This window comes from Pelodiscus sinensis, chromosome 6 (assembly GCF_052426305.1).
Source record: "Pelodiscus sinensis isolate ZL-2025 chromosome 6, ASM5242630v1, whole genome shotgun sequence".
Classification (NCBI taxonomy): domain Eukaryota; kingdom Metazoa; phylum Chordata; order Testudines; family Trionychidae; genus Pelodiscus; species Pelodiscus sinensis.
The window spans coordinates 45,186,843-45,206,401 of record NC_143057.1 but is presented as its reverse complement, the minus strand read 5'-3'; the positions used below and the strand labels follow the sequence as shown (position 1 = coordinate 45,206,401).

Sequence of the window (19,559 nt, the reverse complement as noted above, 5' to 3'; positions counted from 1 at the left end):
AACTTTTCATAGTTTGAATTATACAACAAATGCCCTAAATGTGGGTCAGATAGAAATCAATTGATAAAGATGAAAACTAAGTAATTTTAGACTCTATTATGCAAAGTAGCATATCATCTAGCAATGTTACTGCTAGGTTTTCTATCATTCTGCAGTGATAACAGCTGGAATAAATAACATAGCTGCGGTGCCATTACCATCTCTGCAGCAGTAGCTCTGCATCATAAAATGAGTTTTAATAGTTTCTACCTTTACTCCCTTTAAATCTTTGTATGTGGGTTTTGTTTTGTTTTAGAATTTTACATCACAAAGGCAACTTTAAATGCGAAAACCATAATTTTAGCTTGTTTTAAGATCAGAAACTTCCGTTTTTCTTTAGAATTAATAGTTCCCCAAAACTATTAATAAGGTGACGTATTTTAATAAATTCCTGGTACTTAACTAACCAGAATCATGTACAGCTAAATCATTCATCTTAACTTGATTAGCAGTACAGTGAAACAGATATTCAAATGCTGACCACTGATATTTTTAAAAGAATAATTTAATGTTAGTTCTAATTCCATGACTTCATATGTATTTAAACCTGTAGATGTTTATTCTGTAGGTAATTCTCTTTCCCCCATCCCTTGTTGATATAGATTGTTTTCTTTTAGTTTTGTATGGGGGAGGGCTGAGTTTGGCTGCATTTCCCAGGAGGTAAATACCATATTTGTATCTGTTTTATATATATGTCCGTTGATGGCAACTTTAAAAAAAAATGCCTGAATTGTCTCAGGATTGGTAATGAGAAATCTTTCCAAATTCTTGTAGATAGTTACCGTACCTTCTCATTCACTCCGACCTCTCCAAATGTGCAGTACTTATTGTTACAATAAATAATGAATACATAAATCATGAACTTCAAATGACTGCTTCTCTTTTTTCATCTCATTCTTGTTTTTCCTCACCATTTATGGACTGAACTGAGACTTCACTTGAAACTTCAAATGACAGTAACGTGTAGCACATAGTTATATGAGCCAAAGAAGCACTCTCGAGAGGACTTATAAGTTTGTGAGGAAGTGATTGGACAGCCCAGTAGCTAAGGGGCTAACCTAGGACCTAGGTTCAAAGGGCCCTTTCTACCACATATGACCTGTATGCATTTGGGCAAGTCACTTAGCTTTTCTGTGTCTCAGGGTATGTTTACACTATACAGTTCTTTCGGAATGAACTATTCAGGAATAGTTATTCCAAAATAGAGTTTTTGAAATAGCACATCTACACTGCAAGAAAGCCACAAAATGAGTCTGAGGCACGCTTCCCTAATGTAGACGTGCTATCTCAGTTTAGAGCCCAAGGAGGAATAATTCAGAATGGCCCTCATGAGGGGCTATTTTGAAATAGCAGAGGTAGAGCATCAACACATGCCTTATTTAAAAATAGTTTCAGAATAGGCATTATTCTTCATGGAATGAGGTTTACAGAAGTCAGAATAAGCAGTCCTTAAATTTGAAATTATTTCAAAATGACAAATTTCTTTTAGTAGAAACTTGCATTGTTATTTCAGAATAACGGCCAATAATCATCCGAAGCACAGGATTTGGTGGTGATGGGGGACTTCAGCTATCCAGACATATGTTGGGAAACTAACACAGAAAGACATAGACTATCCAATAAGTTCTTGGATTGCATTGAAAACCATTTTTTTATTTCAGAAGGCTGAAAAAGCTACTGGGGATAAGCTATTCTAGATTTGATTTTAACAAATAGGGAGGAAATGGTTGAGAATTTTAAAGTGGAAGGGTAAAAGTGATCATAAAATCATAGAGTTCACCATTCTAAGGAATGGTAGAAGGGAGAACAGGAAAATAGAGACAATAGATTTCAGGAAGACAGATATTGGTAAGCTCAGAGAGCTGGTAGGTAAGGTCCCATGGAAAACAAGACTAAGGAGAAAAACAACTGAAGAGAGTTGGAAGTTTTTCAAAGGGACATTATTAAGGGCCCAAAAACAAACTATTCTCCTTCATAGGCAAGATAGAAATTATGGTAAAAGACCACCTTGGCTTAACCGAGAGATCTTTCATGATCTAAAAATAAAAAGGAGTCATAAAAATAGGAGTCATAAAAAGTGGAAACTAGAACAAATTACAAAGGATGAATATAAGCAAACAATACAGGAGTGCAAGAGCAAGATTAGAAAGGCAAAGGCACAAAATGAGCTCAGACTAGCTACTGACAGAAAGGGAAACAAGAAAACTTTCTATAAATAGATTAGGGTATGTCTACACTATCCCGCTAGTTCGAACTAGGGTAATGTAGGCATACCGCACTTACAAATGAAGCCCGGGATTTGAATTTCCCGGGCTTCATTTGCATAAGCGGGGAGCCGCCATGCAAATGAGTTCGGCTACACGGGGCTCGAACTAGGTAGTTCGAACTAGGATTCCTATTCCAAACCAGCGGGGTTTTAAAAATGGCGGCTCCCCGCTTATGCAAATGAAGCCCGGGAAATTCAAATCCCGGGCTTCATTTGCAAGTGCGGTATGCCTACATTACCCCGCTAGTTCGAACTAGCGGGGTAGTGTAGACATACCCTTAGAAGCATTGGGAAGACAAAGACAGAGTAGGCCCATTGCTCAGGGAGGAGGGAGAAACTGTAACAGAAAACTTGGAAATAGCAGAGGTGCTTAATGACGTCTTTGTTTTGGCCTTTACCAAGAAGTCTGATGATGAAGTAGTGCCTAACTTGGGGTATGTCTACACTACCCCCCAGTTCAAACTAGGGGGGGTAATGTAGTCATACGGAGTTGCAAATGAAGCCCGGGATTTGAATTTCCCGGGCTTCATTTGCATAAAGCCAGCAGGCGCCATTTTTAAATGCCAGTTAGGTCGGACCCCGTGCCGCGCGGCTACACGTGGCACGGACTAGCTAGTTCGGATTAGGCTTCCTATCCGAACTAGCCTTGTGGAACGAGGTGTACAGCTAGTTCGGATTAGGAAGCCTAATCCGAACTAGCTAGTCCATGCCGCATGTAGCCGCGCGGCATGGGGTCCGACCTAACTGGCATTTAAAAATGGCGCCTGCCGGCTTTATGCAAATGAAGCCCGGGAAATTCAAATCCCGGGCTTCATTTGCAACTCCGTATGACTACATTAACCCCCCTAGTTCGAACTAGGGGGGTAGTGTAAACATACCCATAGTGAATTCTAGTGGGAATGGGTTTAGAAGATAAAATAAAAAAAAAGAACAAGTTAAAAATCACTTAGAAAAGTTAGATGTCTGCAAAGTCACCAGGGCCCGATGAAATGCAGCCTAGATTACTCAAGAAACTGATAGAGGAGGTATCTGAACCTTTAGCTATCATCTTTGAAAAATCATGGAAGACACGAGATTCCAGAAGACTAGAAAAGGGCAAATATAGTGCCCATCTATAAAAAAGGGAAATAAGAACAACCCAGGAAACTACAGACCAGTCAGTTTAACTTCTGTGCCAGGAAAGATAATGGAGCAAATAATTTAAGAATTCATCTGCAAACACCTGGAAGATAATAAGGTGATAGGTAACAGCCAGCATGGATTTGTAAAGAACAAATCATGTCAAACCAATCTGATAACTTTCTTTGATAGGATAACGAGTCTTGTGGATAAGGGAAAAGTGGTGGACGTGGTATACCTAGATGTTAGTAAGGCATTTGATACGGTCTTGCATTATATTCTTGTCAATAAACTAGGCAAATACAACTTAGATGGGGCTACTATAAGGTGGGTGCTTAACCACCCTGGCTGGATAACCATTCTCAGGGTATGTCTACACTACCACCCTAGTTCGAACTAGGGTGGTAATGTAGGCAACCGGAGTTGCAAATGAAGCCCGGGATTTGAATTTCCCAGACTTCATTTGCATGTTGCCGGGCGCCGCCATTTTTAAATGTCCGCTAGTTCGGACTCCATGCCCCGCGGCTACACGCGGCACGAACTAGGTAGTTCCGACTAGGCTTCCTAGTGGAATGAGGAGTACAGGTAGTTCGGAATAGGAAGCCTAGTCCAAACTACTAGTTCGTGCCGCGTGTAGCTGTGGAGCACGGAGTCCGAACTAGCAGACATTTAAAAATGGCGGAGCCCGCCAACATGCAAATGAACTAGGGTGGTAGTGTAGACATACCCTCAGAGAGAGTTCTTAACGGCTTACGATCCTGTGAAAGGGCGTAAAACGTGGGGTTTTGCAGGGAGTCTGTTTAGGGACCAGTTCTGTTCAATATATTCAACAATGATTTAGATATTGGCACAGAGAGTACGCTTCTTAAGTTTGCAGATGATACCAAGCTGGGAGGGGTTGCAACTGCTTTGGAGGATAGGGTCATAATTCAAAATGATCTGGACAAACTGGAGAAATGGTCTGCGGTAAATAGGATACAGTTTAATAAGGACAAATGCAAAGTACTCCACTTAGGAAGGAACAATCAGTTTCACACATACAGAATGAGAAGCGACTGTCTAGGAAGGAGTACGGCAGAAAGAGATCTGGGGAGTTATAGTGGACCACAAGCTAAATATGAGCCAACACTGTGACGATGTTGCAAAAAAAGCAAACTGGATGCATTAACAGGAGTGTTGTGAGCAAGGCAAGATAAGTCATTCTTCCTCTCTACTCTGCGCTAATTAGACCTCAGTTGGAGTATTGTGTCCAGTTCTGGTCACCACATTTCAAGAAAGATGTGGAGAAATTGGAGAAGATCCAGAGAAGATAAACAAAAATGATAAAAGGTCTAGAAAACATGAGCTTTGAGGCAAGGCTGAAAGAATTAGGCTTGTTTAGTTTGGAAAGGAGAAGACAGAGTGGGCATCAGAGCAGTTTTCAGATGTCTAAAAGGGTTTCACAGGGTATGTCTACACTACCCCACTAGTTCGAACTAGCGGGGTAATGTAGGCATACCGCACTTGCAAATGAAGCCCGGGATTTGAATTTCCCGGGCTTCATTTGCATAAGCGGGGAGCCGCCATTTTTAAATCCCCGCTGGTTCGAACCCCGTGCAGCACGGCTACACGGAATAGGAATCCTAGTCCGAACTACCTAGTTCGAGCCCTGTGTAGCCGCGCTGCATGGGGTTCGAACCAGCGGGGATTTAAAAATGGCGGCTCCCCGCTTATGCAAATGAAGCCTAGGAAATTCAAATCCCGGGCTTCATTTGCAAGTGCGGTATGCCTACATTATCCTCCTAGTTCGAACTAGGAGGGTAGTGTAGACATACCCATAAGGAGGAGGGAGACAAATTGTTCTCTTGGCCTCTGAGGATAGAGCAAGAAGCAATGGGCTTAAACTGCAGCAAGGGAAGGTTAGGTTGGACATCCTAATTGTCGGGGTGGTTAAACACTGGAATAAGTTGCCTAGGGATGTTGTAGAACATTGGTCACCAACCAGTAGATCAGGATCTCCTGGTAGATCTTGGAGCCTTTGACAGGTTTGGCCAGGAGGCTATCCATGCCAGCACTTCATCTGCCCCTCCTGCCCTTTACCTTGGAGCTTCCTCCCACCCCCAGGAATCTCCTGCTTGCTGTGCAAAACATGGGAAGAAGAGGAAGGGATGCTGATATCTGGGTACTCTTCTTCTCCCCAGCCCCACTCCTACCCCCACCCCTCCGTATCCCTTCTCCACAGAGCAAAGCGGGGACAGGGATGAAGAGAGTTTGCTGGCTGTTTTTGGGCGTGGTGCAGGGCCAGGGTAGGGGTGAACTTGCCTTAGCACCACTGTACCGGTGGTGCCCAACTGGAGCCCACATTCCAAACCTTGGCCCCAATCCTGAACCCCTCCGGCATCCCAAACCTTGTCCTAACCCTAAGTCCCCCCTGCACCCAGAATCATGCCTGGAACCTGCATCCTGAACCTCTTCCTGCACCTCAACTCAGAGTCCCTCCAACACTCCAAATCCTTTAGCCCAAGATCAGAGCCTGGATATCCCTTCTCCACACCCGAGTCCTCTGCCCACTGCCTGATAAAAGTGAATGAGGATGAGGAGGAAGAAGTGAGCAGGAGCGGCGTTTCGGAGAAGGGGTGGGAAGAAGGCAGGGTAAAGGTGTTTGTGTTTGAGGTAGATCCTGGATTGCACTTAAATTCAAAAAGTGATCTTGTGCTTAAAAAGACTGGAGACCATTGTTGTAGAATCTCCATCTCGGAGCTATTTAAGAGCAGGTTAGATCGACATCTATCAGGGATCGTCTAGACAGTACTGGGTCCTGCCATGAGGGCAGGGGACTGGACATGATGATCTCTTGAGGTCTCTTCCAGTTCTAGTGTTCTATGTTTCTATGATTCCAAAATAACTTTTCTGTGTGCACATCCTCAGTTCCCATCTGTAAAATGGAGATAATACTTTCTTACCTCACAAGGGGTACATTAAAGAGTCTGAGGGGCTCAGATAGGATGGTAATCAAGGCCATGTTAATATTGGATAGATTAGAAACACCATTTGGTCACAGTTCCTAGAAAGCTCATCTTTGGCATGAGGAGTAAGAGGACATTATCCCTTTTTCAAACTTAATGTTCTTCTCTTCCCCTTCTGGCTGGTGCATGCTCCTTTTCTCATCCACACTATTCCCAATTGCTTGTGAGGGACAGTCCTTGGCATGTTCTTCTCCCACCCAAGAAGCAAGGTCCGGGTAGATGCTACAGGGAAGATGGGAAGAGTGGATGGCAGGAAGAAAGCACATTACACTTCTTTGTTCCCTGGCTCTGCCATGGTCTAGCTCTGTTGCTGTTCCTTCACTGGTCTGCCATTTCTTTCCTTCTTCCACTACATAATCTCCTAATATCTATTATTCCGAATTAACTCAAAATGAATACTGAGGGTGACATTCTGGTCCTATTGGAGTCAAATGGCAAAACTCCCATAAGCCTCAATGGGGCCAGGATTTCATCCTAAATGTTCTCCAGAAGTAAAAAGATAATCGAGCAAAACCTCCTTCCCTTGTTAAAGACAGCTCGGCACATTGGTTCAGTCTTTCCTGTGCTATCTCAGACACAGATCCAAGCCATCAGACTCCTTTATAATTTTTTTAAGAATGAACAAGTAGTCATTTAGGGGCTTATTCCACTGTCTGGAATCAATCTGAAAGGCTTAGAAAATTGTACTTATGTTTCTGTAAGGACTAAGAATTGTTTTATTAGTATCAAGATACTTTTTGTGGACTTTTGGTGCAGTAATCAGGCCAAATTCAAACCTGATTGCAGTGGAGTTGAACCCACTCACACAATGTCTGAATTTGTATCAGTTGTCTAGACTTCCAAATTTTCTCCGACAATCTTTCTCTGTACCCGGAGTTATAAGGAATAAACAACCTAATATTTTGTTACAGTGTGTTATTTTTTTTCAGGATATTACCTCTTTCAATACATTTCTGTGTTGCTGAAGTATAAGTTAATGTGACATTTTAGGCCTCTGTTAACAAACCAATGAGTAGTAAGAACTACAATTTACACAGACTTTATACTTTTGATTTCCTCTCCAATTCCCTGACGTTCATCCATAATCTTCAGCCACCATATTGAAGTGGCAGGCAGCTGATAAATTACTTCATGAAGAAAGCCACTTGGGAAATGTCCAGTCTTAGCCTCTACGAGTAAAACAATACCAAGAAACCCTTGCTTTGAAAAACTATTTAAAGGCAATATACCAAGATATCCACCACTTATTTAACTATCAGCAGAGAGAATAGAATCTACTTACTAGAGATGTTCCTAAACCAAAACTCTTGATTCCAAACACCAAGTTTTTAGAGACATTCAGATTCTGATTTAGATCCACACTTACCATTCTCTCTGCAATGGTTACCATTAAACCAACAGCTTGTCTGGATCCAAATACCTCCCTTAGCTTTGAGAAAGTTTGGAGCTGGTTCCAAACTTTAAGACTCAGTCTCATCTCTACTATTTAACCCTGCCAGATTCTTCATGATGTCAGAAAATGTCTATTGGTGTATAATAATGATGAGATAGAATTTGTCCATCGGGTGTGGTTATTTCCCATAAACTTGACTTACTATGACAAATATATAACTCACTGTGACCAACAGGTGGGAATAACAAATTGAAGTAGTCTCTTTATTGAGTTGCAAAGTAATATAAATTAGCAAAGTAAAATAGAGTAATTTGCAATAAATTATTTATTCAGTGAATCTCATCTATTTATCTCTTCATAAATTGCACCTGAGGTCATGATTGGCTCATAAACAATTACTATAGTCTAGCTTATGAACAATCAATTTGTTGAATGCATTTGATATTCAAGCCTTTTTTTTTTTTTTTAACTGAACACATACTGTTAGAAACATGGGTCAAGATCCCAGCTGGCATAAAGCAACATAGCCAAGATCTAAGGGTGAAATACTGGTCCTGTTTGACTCAAATGGTGTGTTTCAATTCTCTGACTGCCTTCATTCCAACATCTCACTTAAAGTTTGCTGATTCCATGAACATTCTTGATGGTTAACTGCTTTCTGTGAATAATTAATGAATGAAACACTTTCATGGCTAGAAGCCAGTCAGAGTAAATTCATCAAATAATTCAAATACATTTTCATACGTTGGGTTTTAACAGACTTCACCCATCTGCAGTAGCAAAAACTTTCTCTGAAGAACTCATTTAATTCAGTAGGTATGTGTGAATCACAAAGAATCTCAGCTAAGAGCATTATCAACTGTCTGTCATTCTCTACTAGATAGCGGATTTGGACATGTGTTGTTAAGGGGGTCTAAAAGTACTATAGAATTATTTTTTCATCAGGGGCTCACTTGGGAGATTCTTCAAGTGCAGATGAAAAGAAATGACATGCAGAGGGAATTGAACTGTAACGGGAAAACTGTGAAAGAGACGCAGAGAGAAGAGCAATGCAATGGGAGGATAAATGAAAGATCCAAAAATGAAGAGGAAAAGACAATTAAAATAAAACAATAAGCCAGATCCTGATATGGTATAAATTATTTACATTGATATAACAGTAATACCTACTGATTGGGAGCCCATTGTAGACACTACCAATATATAAAAAGAGTTTGCCCCTGCTCCAAAGAGCATACAATCTAAATAGAGAAGACATATTCTTTACCTTCCTGATTGGTGGTAGGGGAAATAGATGAAGTGATTTACCCAAGGTCCCATAACTCAGAGGTTCCCAGCCATTTTTTATACTGAAGACCAGCAAACCTATTCACAAACTTTTGGTGGCCCCCAGTGCCAGTTCTAACCCTGAGAGCCCCACACCCTCCACTACCCCCCAGCACCAACCATTGACCCCAGGGTCCCCAGCATCCAAGCCCTGTACCCCATGCTAGCCTCCTGCCCTCAGAGCCCCCCTAGTAGCAGCCCCCCCCCATTCCAAACACCTCAGTGCCAGTCTCCTGCCCCTTATGTTGAAGAAAGAAAGAGACACTTCTGAGCCACACATAGCGCTTCCTCAGCTTCAGAAAGGTACTTTGAGCATCACAGCTAAATACAAGTCTCAGGGGGGTAACCTTGTTAGTTTGTAACTAAAAAAACATTAAAAAATAGTCCTACAGCACCTTAGAAAATAATATAAATAATAAAAAATATATAGATGGTATCATGAACTTTTGTGGGCACAATCCACTTCTTCAGATGAGAAATATGGAGTAAGAGGCACAGAGCTTCAAATGAAAAAATAAATACAAGGTCGAATAGATAGGTTAGCATGAATTGCACTAACACATATTCTAAAGGACTATTCAATTCTTCTTTATTTTATTTGTATTTCCAAATTTGGAGACTCGTTTAAAATAATCATAAAATTGAAGCAACAATACCAATTAAGAAAGAGGAGAAGGAAAGATACACAATCAAGAAGCTGGGGGAAATAGCCAACAAACTACAATTTACAACCTGAAAACTTAGAGCTTTAAAATTCACAGTGTATCTACAGAGGCATAGCTATAGTACTGTAGTGCAGGCATTTACTGCAGTGACAGAAGAGGTTCTTCCATTGCTGTAGCAAACCCACCTCTCCAAGAAGTAGTAGCTGGGCCAATGGAAGAACTTTTCAGCAACCTAGTACTGTCTACATGGGGACTTGCGTTGGGGCACAGCCTCGAGTGACACAGTTAAGCTGACCCAACTTTATAATGCAGATCAACCCATAGCCTCAGATAAGCCCCTTCAGACAAGAATGCTCTGTTTCCTAGACAAGCTTTTTTTTTTTTTTAAATAGTTATATGGGTAAAAGCCCTACTGTAGATGCAGTTATGCTGGTATAAAAATGCCTTATACCCTATAATTGATTCCCTTCCCTGTTTTGGAATAGTTATATTACTATCCATGTGTGTTATACCAAATAACTGCATCCCCACTGATGAGGTTGTATACCAGTATAGTTAAACCTGTATTTTTTCCTACCTCATCCTTCCCATCTAACTGTTAATATTCCACAGACAGGCAGAAAGGATCAGGCTTGCTAGGAGAATGCAGTGGGTTCTAGTCTGTTCTTGCAACTAGAGGAAAGCCTATCTAATTTGGCTTGGAATGAAGCCTAAGGTTAGAGGAAACATACATTTAGCCTATATGTAGTTTTAAAATCCTGCTTCTCTCATGCTTTGTTCCAGTTGTTCAAAGAAGGTACATTTTATTTAAGATGGCCATTGGTCAATATTACTGTTCACAGGTTCCCAAAGGGAGGAAATACGGGTGCCCCATACCTTGCAGGGCGATGAGCAGTTGATATACACAGAACAGAGAGGAAGAATCATGAGATGGTGAAAGGCACAAGGTCTAACACCTGGACACCTGAGGGAGTGCATTCAGAGAGACAGGAGAGAGGACAGAGGTGTTGCTAGCTCAGTATGTGGGATAACTCTTGGTGTAACTGAGGAATATTTCCATTAAGTCAGTCATGCTACACCATTATCAAACCACTGCGAGTTCCGATGCAGGTTCAAACTACATATTTAAAATACCCATCGTAAAAAAATGAGGTATAAGTAGCCTTCCTAAAAGGCATTGATGATCCACAGGGTCCTTGAGATCTACACACATTCTCAAAATGCACATACTGTATATAAATTATTTATACTTTATAATCCAACTCTGTTTAGCTTACATACTATACCTATTTATTTAAAATATAACTCCGTGCTTGCACTTCACCTCTCCTTCGAACCCTTAGCAATAATAAGTTTACAACTAAGAGATACAGTGAGACTCCACTTAATGAAGATGAAAACCTCAGTGCAAATGACACTTGAGTGGCTGAAGCATATTAAATGAGAATATGTCCGGATGAAAGGTTATAATATCTAGTCAGCAATTCATACCCTATTGTGACTTTTCCTCATGCAGTAAGTCCTCAGAAATTGCAACTTACAAAACTATTTTCAAATGGGTATTGTCAAGTTGATCTGATTTTTATTTTCAGGGTTATTCCAAAATACACTGAAGACCCTTTTTTAAATGTTTATTGCTGTTAATGTGTCAGTTCCTAGCCAAAATAGAGATAACGAGCTGAGCCACAGACCAGCACTGGGAGGCAAAGGTGGTTTGATGCCACTTCTCCACTTCTAAGAGCTACTCTGGAGAAGTGGCTATGTATAAAATACAGCACATACTTTAAAATCAGAGGTTGGCAATAAGCTGGACACGTATTGCCAGGGTAAGCTCCTGGTGGGCTGCCAGTGCTTTATTTACCTGCGCCTACTCATGTATAGCCACTTGAAGCTCCCATTGGCTGCAGATAGTTATTCCCGGCCAATGGGAGCTGCAGGAAGTGGTGTCCCAGTCTGCGCTGCTTCCTGCAGCTCCCGTTGGCCAGGAAAGGTGATCCCCAGCCAATGGGCACTTCAAGCAGCCATACCTGTGGAGGCACAGGTAAATAAAGCACCAGCAATCCACCAGAGGCTAACCATGGTGAACTGTGCCCTGCCTGCAGGCTGATTATTGCCCACTGCTACTATAGACCTATATGCTGCTGCAATTTATGGTTACATCTCATCATCCCAATGACCTGCTTTGCAAACCACACTAACCATTCCTCCTACCACGCCTGACAATCTCCCTCCCATTTGCAAAGAAGACCTATGCTGATAGCTATGGTGTAGGCCAAGCCACAACCTAGCTCCACAGATCTCTGACACTCAAAATTATTTCTCAGAGATAACAGTTTTGCTTCAACCATAAGGATACATAGCAGGATCCAGAATCAGGCCCCATTTTCAAAGTTAAATGTTTAAGTTGTTCCAATCACCTTCACAGAATTAGCTTTCAATAGGCCAAGAGAATGTATTATCCCTGACTGATGATAGAAAAGGGAAAACAGAATAAGAATATTAGCCACCTAAAAGTGAGTCAGAGATATGACAAAGTGTTCAGCAGTCAGTTACCAGACAGTCACTTCGGGGTTGCAGCTGTTTGTCACTGCCAAATTTAAAAAGCCAGCAATCAGAAAGGCATGCTGGCAAAGTTCCTATAAAAAGACTGCACAAGCAACCTGGCATTTCCTAACATTTGAGTGCTTGACCTTGCAACTTCCATATTCTTTGAATGTAATGTTTTGTGTGCTATTATTTATACAAACTTGTTATGTCTATTTAATGCACTTTTTTGAGTATCAGATTGATTCCAAAATATACACTGCAAAAGGAATATTTTCCCTCACAGGATAATATAATTTTCAAATTCACTCTCAGACTAGATCATGCTCCCCCCACCCTTTTCTCATTATACACACACAAAGAATTATCTCTGATTGTGAAAATAAGACATGCTTCAGTGCACCTTTATCTTTCTAGAAACCAAGTCTGCTACTAATTGACGGGCATCAGGTGTGGGAGAGGAGCCCTGATCTCACTTCTAAACTGAAATCTCATGAAAATCAATGCAACTGTTATTTTCATCACTCCACTACTGGTAAGGTCTACTTAGGATTTTGTTTTAAGCAGATGCAGAACAAAAATGGGTGTCTAAGCCATCAAAGAACGCAAGCAAACCATTGGGTATTTTAAAAAGAATCAATAAGCCAGTCAAGTCGGATACTGTTACTGCCATCACCTTTTCACCAGAAGTAGAACTAGGGAAAGATCCCACTGTATTGTGATGGCTTACTCCCATGCTTTCCAGAGAAATACATTACAAACATCTCTGCAGAATTAATTATCGACATATTTTAAAACTAAAAACGTTACTAATTTATAGCTAAAAAGGAAGGAAATATTACTGTCACTCCTAATCAGTAGAAAACTACTCAGGATGGACTAGAACATCAGACTTTACCATAAAAAGTTTTGTTAGTGAAAAAGTGTGCCATGCTAATCACTCAAATACTACAGAAAAATGCTCAGACTAAGTTTACCGTCCAGTGCGCTCCAGAAAGTTGAAAAATAAACTTTCTTCTTTCTTTGTCTGCTACATTTGACAAAGCACTCTTCTTAGAGAGCTGAGAGTTCTTTTCAACTTTATCCACGAGCTTCACAGTGGTATCTATGAAACCATTCTTTAGGTATGCAGATTGTGGAACGCCTTTCTTTCTGCACTCTAGGACGAAGTCCCATTCTTGCTTTATCCTGAAATAGTGCCGATAAAGAGTTTCTATAAATCCAAATAACAGAAGTAAAAAACATAAAGTCTTGTATTTTAAAATGAGACTCCGTCCAACCTCCAAATCAGGACACACATTTCACACATGAAAATGATAAAACTGAATGCACACAAATCAGATGGTAATCCATTTGATTTTTACACTAAAAAGTCCTGCTTGCACTTGGAAATGCATAGATGTCTTTTCATAGGCAAATGACTAAAGATGCAAATTGAGCATGTACATTTAGATGCCATTTTTAGAATGCTTGGCCCAAGAGTAATGCTTGGGTTTGTCAGGATGAATGGTAGAATTCTGATGAGTAAGATCTTCTTTGATGTATCTGAGGCAGGATCAGAAAGTTAGGCACATCTGGGATCTGATTTTATATGAATTTTGCCATTCATTTCAATCGGAGTAGATAGACTCATACCAAACAAGTTACAAATATAAGAATACAATTAAGACCATAAATTGATTCTGGATTTATGCTCATAATTTTTCAACAGGAAAAATATTTTCTGACCTTTTTCTGGCCATTGGAAATAATTTATTTTTCCTTAACTTTTTAGATTCAAGTAGAGTTTTTAACCTAGAAAAGTAAAGGGATTGTCTTCTAAAACAGTGGTGTGCACGTTATAGAAAAGTTGAAGTTAAAGGTCAAATATATTTTACCCATGCTAGTTTCAACCTGAATGTTACTTAGGGCTTATTTATGTGAAAAAGTTTCACCAGTAAAAACAAGGGTAACATTTAACATCAGAGACACATATTTTGATTTAAGGATAACTTATTTTTGTTTAGTTCAAGTCAATTAAGGAACAGGTGTAACTAAACCAAAATAAGCCATTCTTATATCAAAAGAAGAGTCTCCACAAAGCCTTTTGCTCCCGTTTAACAATATTGGCTTAAAAGGCAATTTAAATTATACTACTTTAATTTGGTCATGTAGATAAGCCCGTCTCTGAACCCAAAGATCACTGGCAAAACAGGGAGCAGACAGTAGGAAGGCAAGAGTTAATTCAGGGGGTTCACAAATCTAAAAAATATTGTTATAATATACATGGAGGAAAAATAGGCCCAAGACACCTACATATTGTTTTCTAAAATTATTCTACTAGTGAGTGCATCTAATTAACTATAAAAGCTTTTTGTTGTTGTGAGCAAAAAGTTGGGCAAGAAAGAAACGTGTAGAGATACATTAAAATAAACCCCAGAAGGCAAGAGAAAAAGAAAAATAAGATTTGAACCATTAAAAAGGGGAAAAATTAAAAAGTATCCAAGCCCCCACAGTTTACTTCTCTGATATCTTAGAATTTAGAAGTGACCTTAACTTTGCTGTGCTGTTCCTTCTTCATACACTCTTCCTCTGCTTGTCCTCCAGGTATATGAATTCCATAATTGGTGAATTTTGATTCTATGGAACAATTCTCACTCTTTCATGGAATTCCTTGATCATCCACCAAGAATTAAAAATTGCACTCTAATAATTCAGTGAACTAAAAACTGGCTGTTTGTTTTTGGTGACTTGCTTTTCCTTTACTCAGCCAGCCCTATAAATGGTTAATTCTTTCATTCAAACTGGTTGAATTCAGGAACCCGAATAAAACCCATGTAAATGGAAGAGGTGGGAGCATAAAAACCTTCCCCTCTCCAGAAGTGGGTCATGTCCATGCTGACCATTAGTTCCAACCCAATACATAATAAAACCCACAAAGAAGATTTAGCTCTAAATCCTTTAAGTGTGATAGCAACCAGGGAAGCATTGATGACAAGAAAATGTATTTTCCTCTGATATTTTACTGATAAAATGTAGAAAATACAATTATTTAGTGGCAACAACAATTTTTAGTTGAGTAAAACGCAATTAAACCCCAAACCACTGATAATGTAATCATTCAGCAACTGAACACAGCAGAATAACTACAAACTAAGTGACAAACTGAGCACGAATATAAACACATGGTGATGTAAGAGCGGAGAAGAAATTTGACATGGCCTTTAGTGTCAGCCTAATGCAATATGCTCTTCAGAGCTTATAAAGAATGATTTCATATAACACCAATTTACGCACCATGTGGATAGAGAGTGAATTATACTAATGGGGCAATGTCTGATTTTATCCAGTCTGTGTCAGAATTCTAGGCATGGTCAATTCCAAAGGCAGATGTTCTAATCACTCGCAATCATAGCTTATACCACTGGAGCTGCATCGCCAACCACATATTAATCAATATTACATTCCTTGCATAGAACAAGCCTCGTATACAGATTTGGAGGAATTTGATTTTTATCAGTAAATATCAATAAACATTGATTTTTCACCATACACATATAAAAAAAAATTCATCTACAATAACCTAAATTTCCAGATAGGTAAAGTAAGAAAAGTGCTTCTTGACAGCTTATTAGACATTAAGTAAATTTACTGTGTAAATTTTATACAATGTTGACAGTTTCTCTCTTGTCATTAATTACTGACAGTTGTGAAAATTTGATTTGGTAAATTAAAGAAGTGCTTTAAAGTAAGTGTTAATATAATCGATCAAAACTGGATAAAAATCAAAAGGATATTATTTATTAAATAAAATTATAAAATAAATAATTGACTTCTATTCAATCTACTAGTCTATTCTTATGCCAGGTTAAAATGTTCAGAGAATTTTCATAGACAAATTGATAATCATTACTTTCAATGATATCTGTATCATAGAAACTATAGATGTGAGATCACCCCAAGGGGACAGGTCTAATTAGGGGTTCATCATTCTGCTTTAGATAGTCATTGTTAAGTATGTGATTGCCATTGTTCCTTATAGAACCTTTATCAAAATAAACTGTTTTACCTCTGATTGACTATCTTGTATAAGGGAAACTAGCTGGAGTTACCCGGCGTTGCTCGGTCCTGCTCCCCGCCAGCCAATTCGCTTCCCCCTCCTCCCCCCTGGCCAGTCCTGCTTCCTGCCAGGCGGTTCTCCTCCTCCCAATCTCCTCCGGCCAGCTCCACTGCCCCTAACCCTCCTCTCCAACCAGCTTGTTTTCCCGCCGGCCGCCCCTTCCTCCCAGCCAGTTCCTCTCCCCCTTCGCCCCCCCCAATCAAGTGTGGCCGTTTTGGGGGGGGGTTTAGACTACCTGGTAACCGTAGCTGTGGGGGGGTAGGGTGGATGCCCAAGCCGTTATGCGCATGGGGGTGGGGTGAGTCCTGGATGGTGCTTTGGGGCCACAGGTGGCAGGCACTTGACCTAGGGTGGGCGGAGCTGCCCCTGCAGCGCAGTGTGGCAGGTTATTTTTGATTTTTACAGGTTGAGATTGGGCCCGATTGGGTCCAAAAGAACGTTAAAATCTTCTCCTGGAGGAAAGGTTATCCCATGGAAAGTTTGGTTGCGGTAGGTCTTATAGTGTCCAAGTTATTAGAGCACAAACATACAAACATTCTCCTTTATATATTAGATTATGTATTATCACATTTCTGCTATCATGCGTGCCTTTGAAAAAGGAAAAAACCCTCTGTTAGTGAGAAAATTCTATATGAAAGATGAAGTGTTATTTTAAGAAAATAAACCATCAGTAACTATTTGGCACTTCCAATTCTTTTTAAATCGGTTAACATTTCTCTGAGGTGCGTAAATTTGTTTCCAGTCTAAATGCTTTGTTTTGAAGAATGGCTTTCTTTTAAAGGCTCTGGAAATCCCAGAAACACATTTTCCCCTACAACAAATACTTAAGAGGGTGGGGAAATCTTTTATTGGATCAACTTCTTAACTCATCCATCTTTAGGGTTGCCAGGTGTTCAGTTTTCAACCAGACAGTCCAGTATTTGAGCTTTCTGTCCGGGAAACAAATTGAGAAAATACCAGATATATAAATGTCCAGTATTTTCTAATTAAGTAAGTTTTATTATTATGATAAGTATCAGTACATAGTTGCATACCGCCTGACTGGTAGGCACGCACACACTGTGTGAGCATGTCTACCAGCCACACAGTACGCAACTACACAGTAGAGAGGAGGAAAGGTGGGGCCAGGGCGGGATGGAATCCCCAGGGCCGGACTCGCCCTTGCGCCTCACTGGGACCATGCACAGGATGGGCAGCACCCTGGGATCTGTATGTGCCTTTGCCAGCCCCGCTCCCTGCTGGCCAGTTCCCCCCCAGCCAGCTCCACTCCCCTAACCTCCTCACGGCCAGCCCTGCTCCCCGCCGGATGGTTCCCCCAGCCAGCTCTACTCCCCTCAACCCCCTCCCGGCCAGCCCTGGTTCCAGCCAGCCAGTTCTCCCCCCGCTTCATCCCCCCTCCGATCTCTCCCGGCCAGCCCCGCTCTCCCCCAAACCTCCTTCCAGCCAGCCCTGCTCTCCCACCAGGCTGGTTCCCCCCTGGCCAGCCCTGCTCTCCCAAACCGTCTCCTGGCCAGCCCTGCTTCCCGCCGGCCGGTTCCCACCACCCCCCGATCTTCCCCAGCTAGCCTTGCTCCCCCACCCCCCATCCTGTTCTGAGATCACATGTGTCCGGTATTTTTTTGAAACCCATCTGGTAACCCTATCCACCCTTGTGTTGTGAGAAAACTGGATGTGACACAAGTTGCGGCCATTTTATGTACTTAAGCCTCTCTCAATTAATGGAAGTGAGGATACCACATAGGAATAATTTGGGCCTGATTAGGCAGACAGAACAAAACCAGCTGTAAACTGCAATTTTACTTGTTGATATAGAAAAAGAGAAAGGACACATTCTTGAGGAGGTGGGATAAATGTGGAGAACTGACCTTGAAATTTTTCTTTTTACTGAAGATGCTTTGCTAATAAGGAGAATGATGAATTATTATTGGCTATTGCCAAGCCCACTATGGGGAGATAGGTGAGCAAAGAGAACTAGAGCCTTGGCCCTTTAAATTGCCACCAGAGCCCAGCACGGTGCACTCCAGCCAGCACTGAGGGCTGCCTGGAGAAGGCTAGCCCTGCCCCTTCTGCCCAATGCTTGCTCCTTCCTGGGCATTGGCCCAGTCCCCTTGCACTTTGTCCAGGAGCCCAACAAGTCTGTCAGCTCCCCTAGCTGTTGCAAGGGAAATGGTTAGCTTTTATGTGCTTTGTCAGAGAAAGAAATGGGGAGAAATAGTTAAGTTACCACAGCTTTGGGATCTGAAAATGCTGAGTAATACTGAGACCAATATGACAACACATAAGAGGGTTGTAGAGATGCTGTAGAGATGCAAACTCCATAAATCCTACAGTTTATTTTTGTTTTCTGTTTATTAATTAATAATAGTGTTGTTGTTATTATTATTATTATTCAGCTGTGAAATAAGCTTGATTTTCATTCTAACCTTTAGGGAATGTTGCAAATTTATTGTAAAGAGATGGGGTTCTTGTAGTGTTTCATAGATCATTTTGCTACAATTGGGTCTAATGGAGTCGGACATGTGGCATGAGTACATCATAAAAGGGCAGGGAGATCATTCAAGTGAGATCTGAAGCCTGAATTCAGTAAAATACTTAAGCACAGGCTGAACTTTAAATGCAGAAATAGTCACCCTGGCTTTGATGAGTTTATTTATGTGATGCTAGCTAGGTATATGCATAAATACACTTTGCTGAAAGAGAAATCACTCCTCCCCTAGAAAGATGTCAGACACTGTGATAACCTCACTACAGGACAATCGAGTATCTGTTTCCAATAAGTCCTCAAGGTAGTATTTTGAGGTATGGTGTAAGATCAGCAAAGATTATGAATACTTAAGTTTTACTGTTGAGGTTATTGCTGATTTTTGTCCTCAGTAAGACCTAGCCGCTCCCACTCCATAACATCCCTTTTTTATTTTAATATGTGAAGATTAAACAAACTACATTTCTCCCCCTAATGTGGATAGGCAAGTTCTGTGCTGCTGCCATTTTAAATTCTCCAGAGATTTCACTTTGGGAGTAATACAAATAACTGCTGAAGGGTACATTAAATAATACTTTGAAGGAATAACCTTCTGGAAAATAAGTAGGGTGACTGGATTTA

At 40.7% G+C, this 19,559-nt stretch overlaps 1 protein-coding gene across 1 annotated transcript in view; it reads right to left on the bottom strand.

Moving 5' to 3' along the window:
- LRRC2 (leucine rich repeat containing 2) overlaps positions 1-19,559 on the bottom strand; it is a 106,020-nt gene that overhangs the window by 71,269 nt on the left and 15,192 nt on the right. The window contains exon 3 of the mRNA XM_006129375.5: positions 13,335-13,545. Coding sequence (XP_006129437.3) covers positions 13,335-13,545 — 211 coding nt within the window. The remainder of the gene's footprint in view (positions 1-13,334; positions 13,546-19,559) is intronic.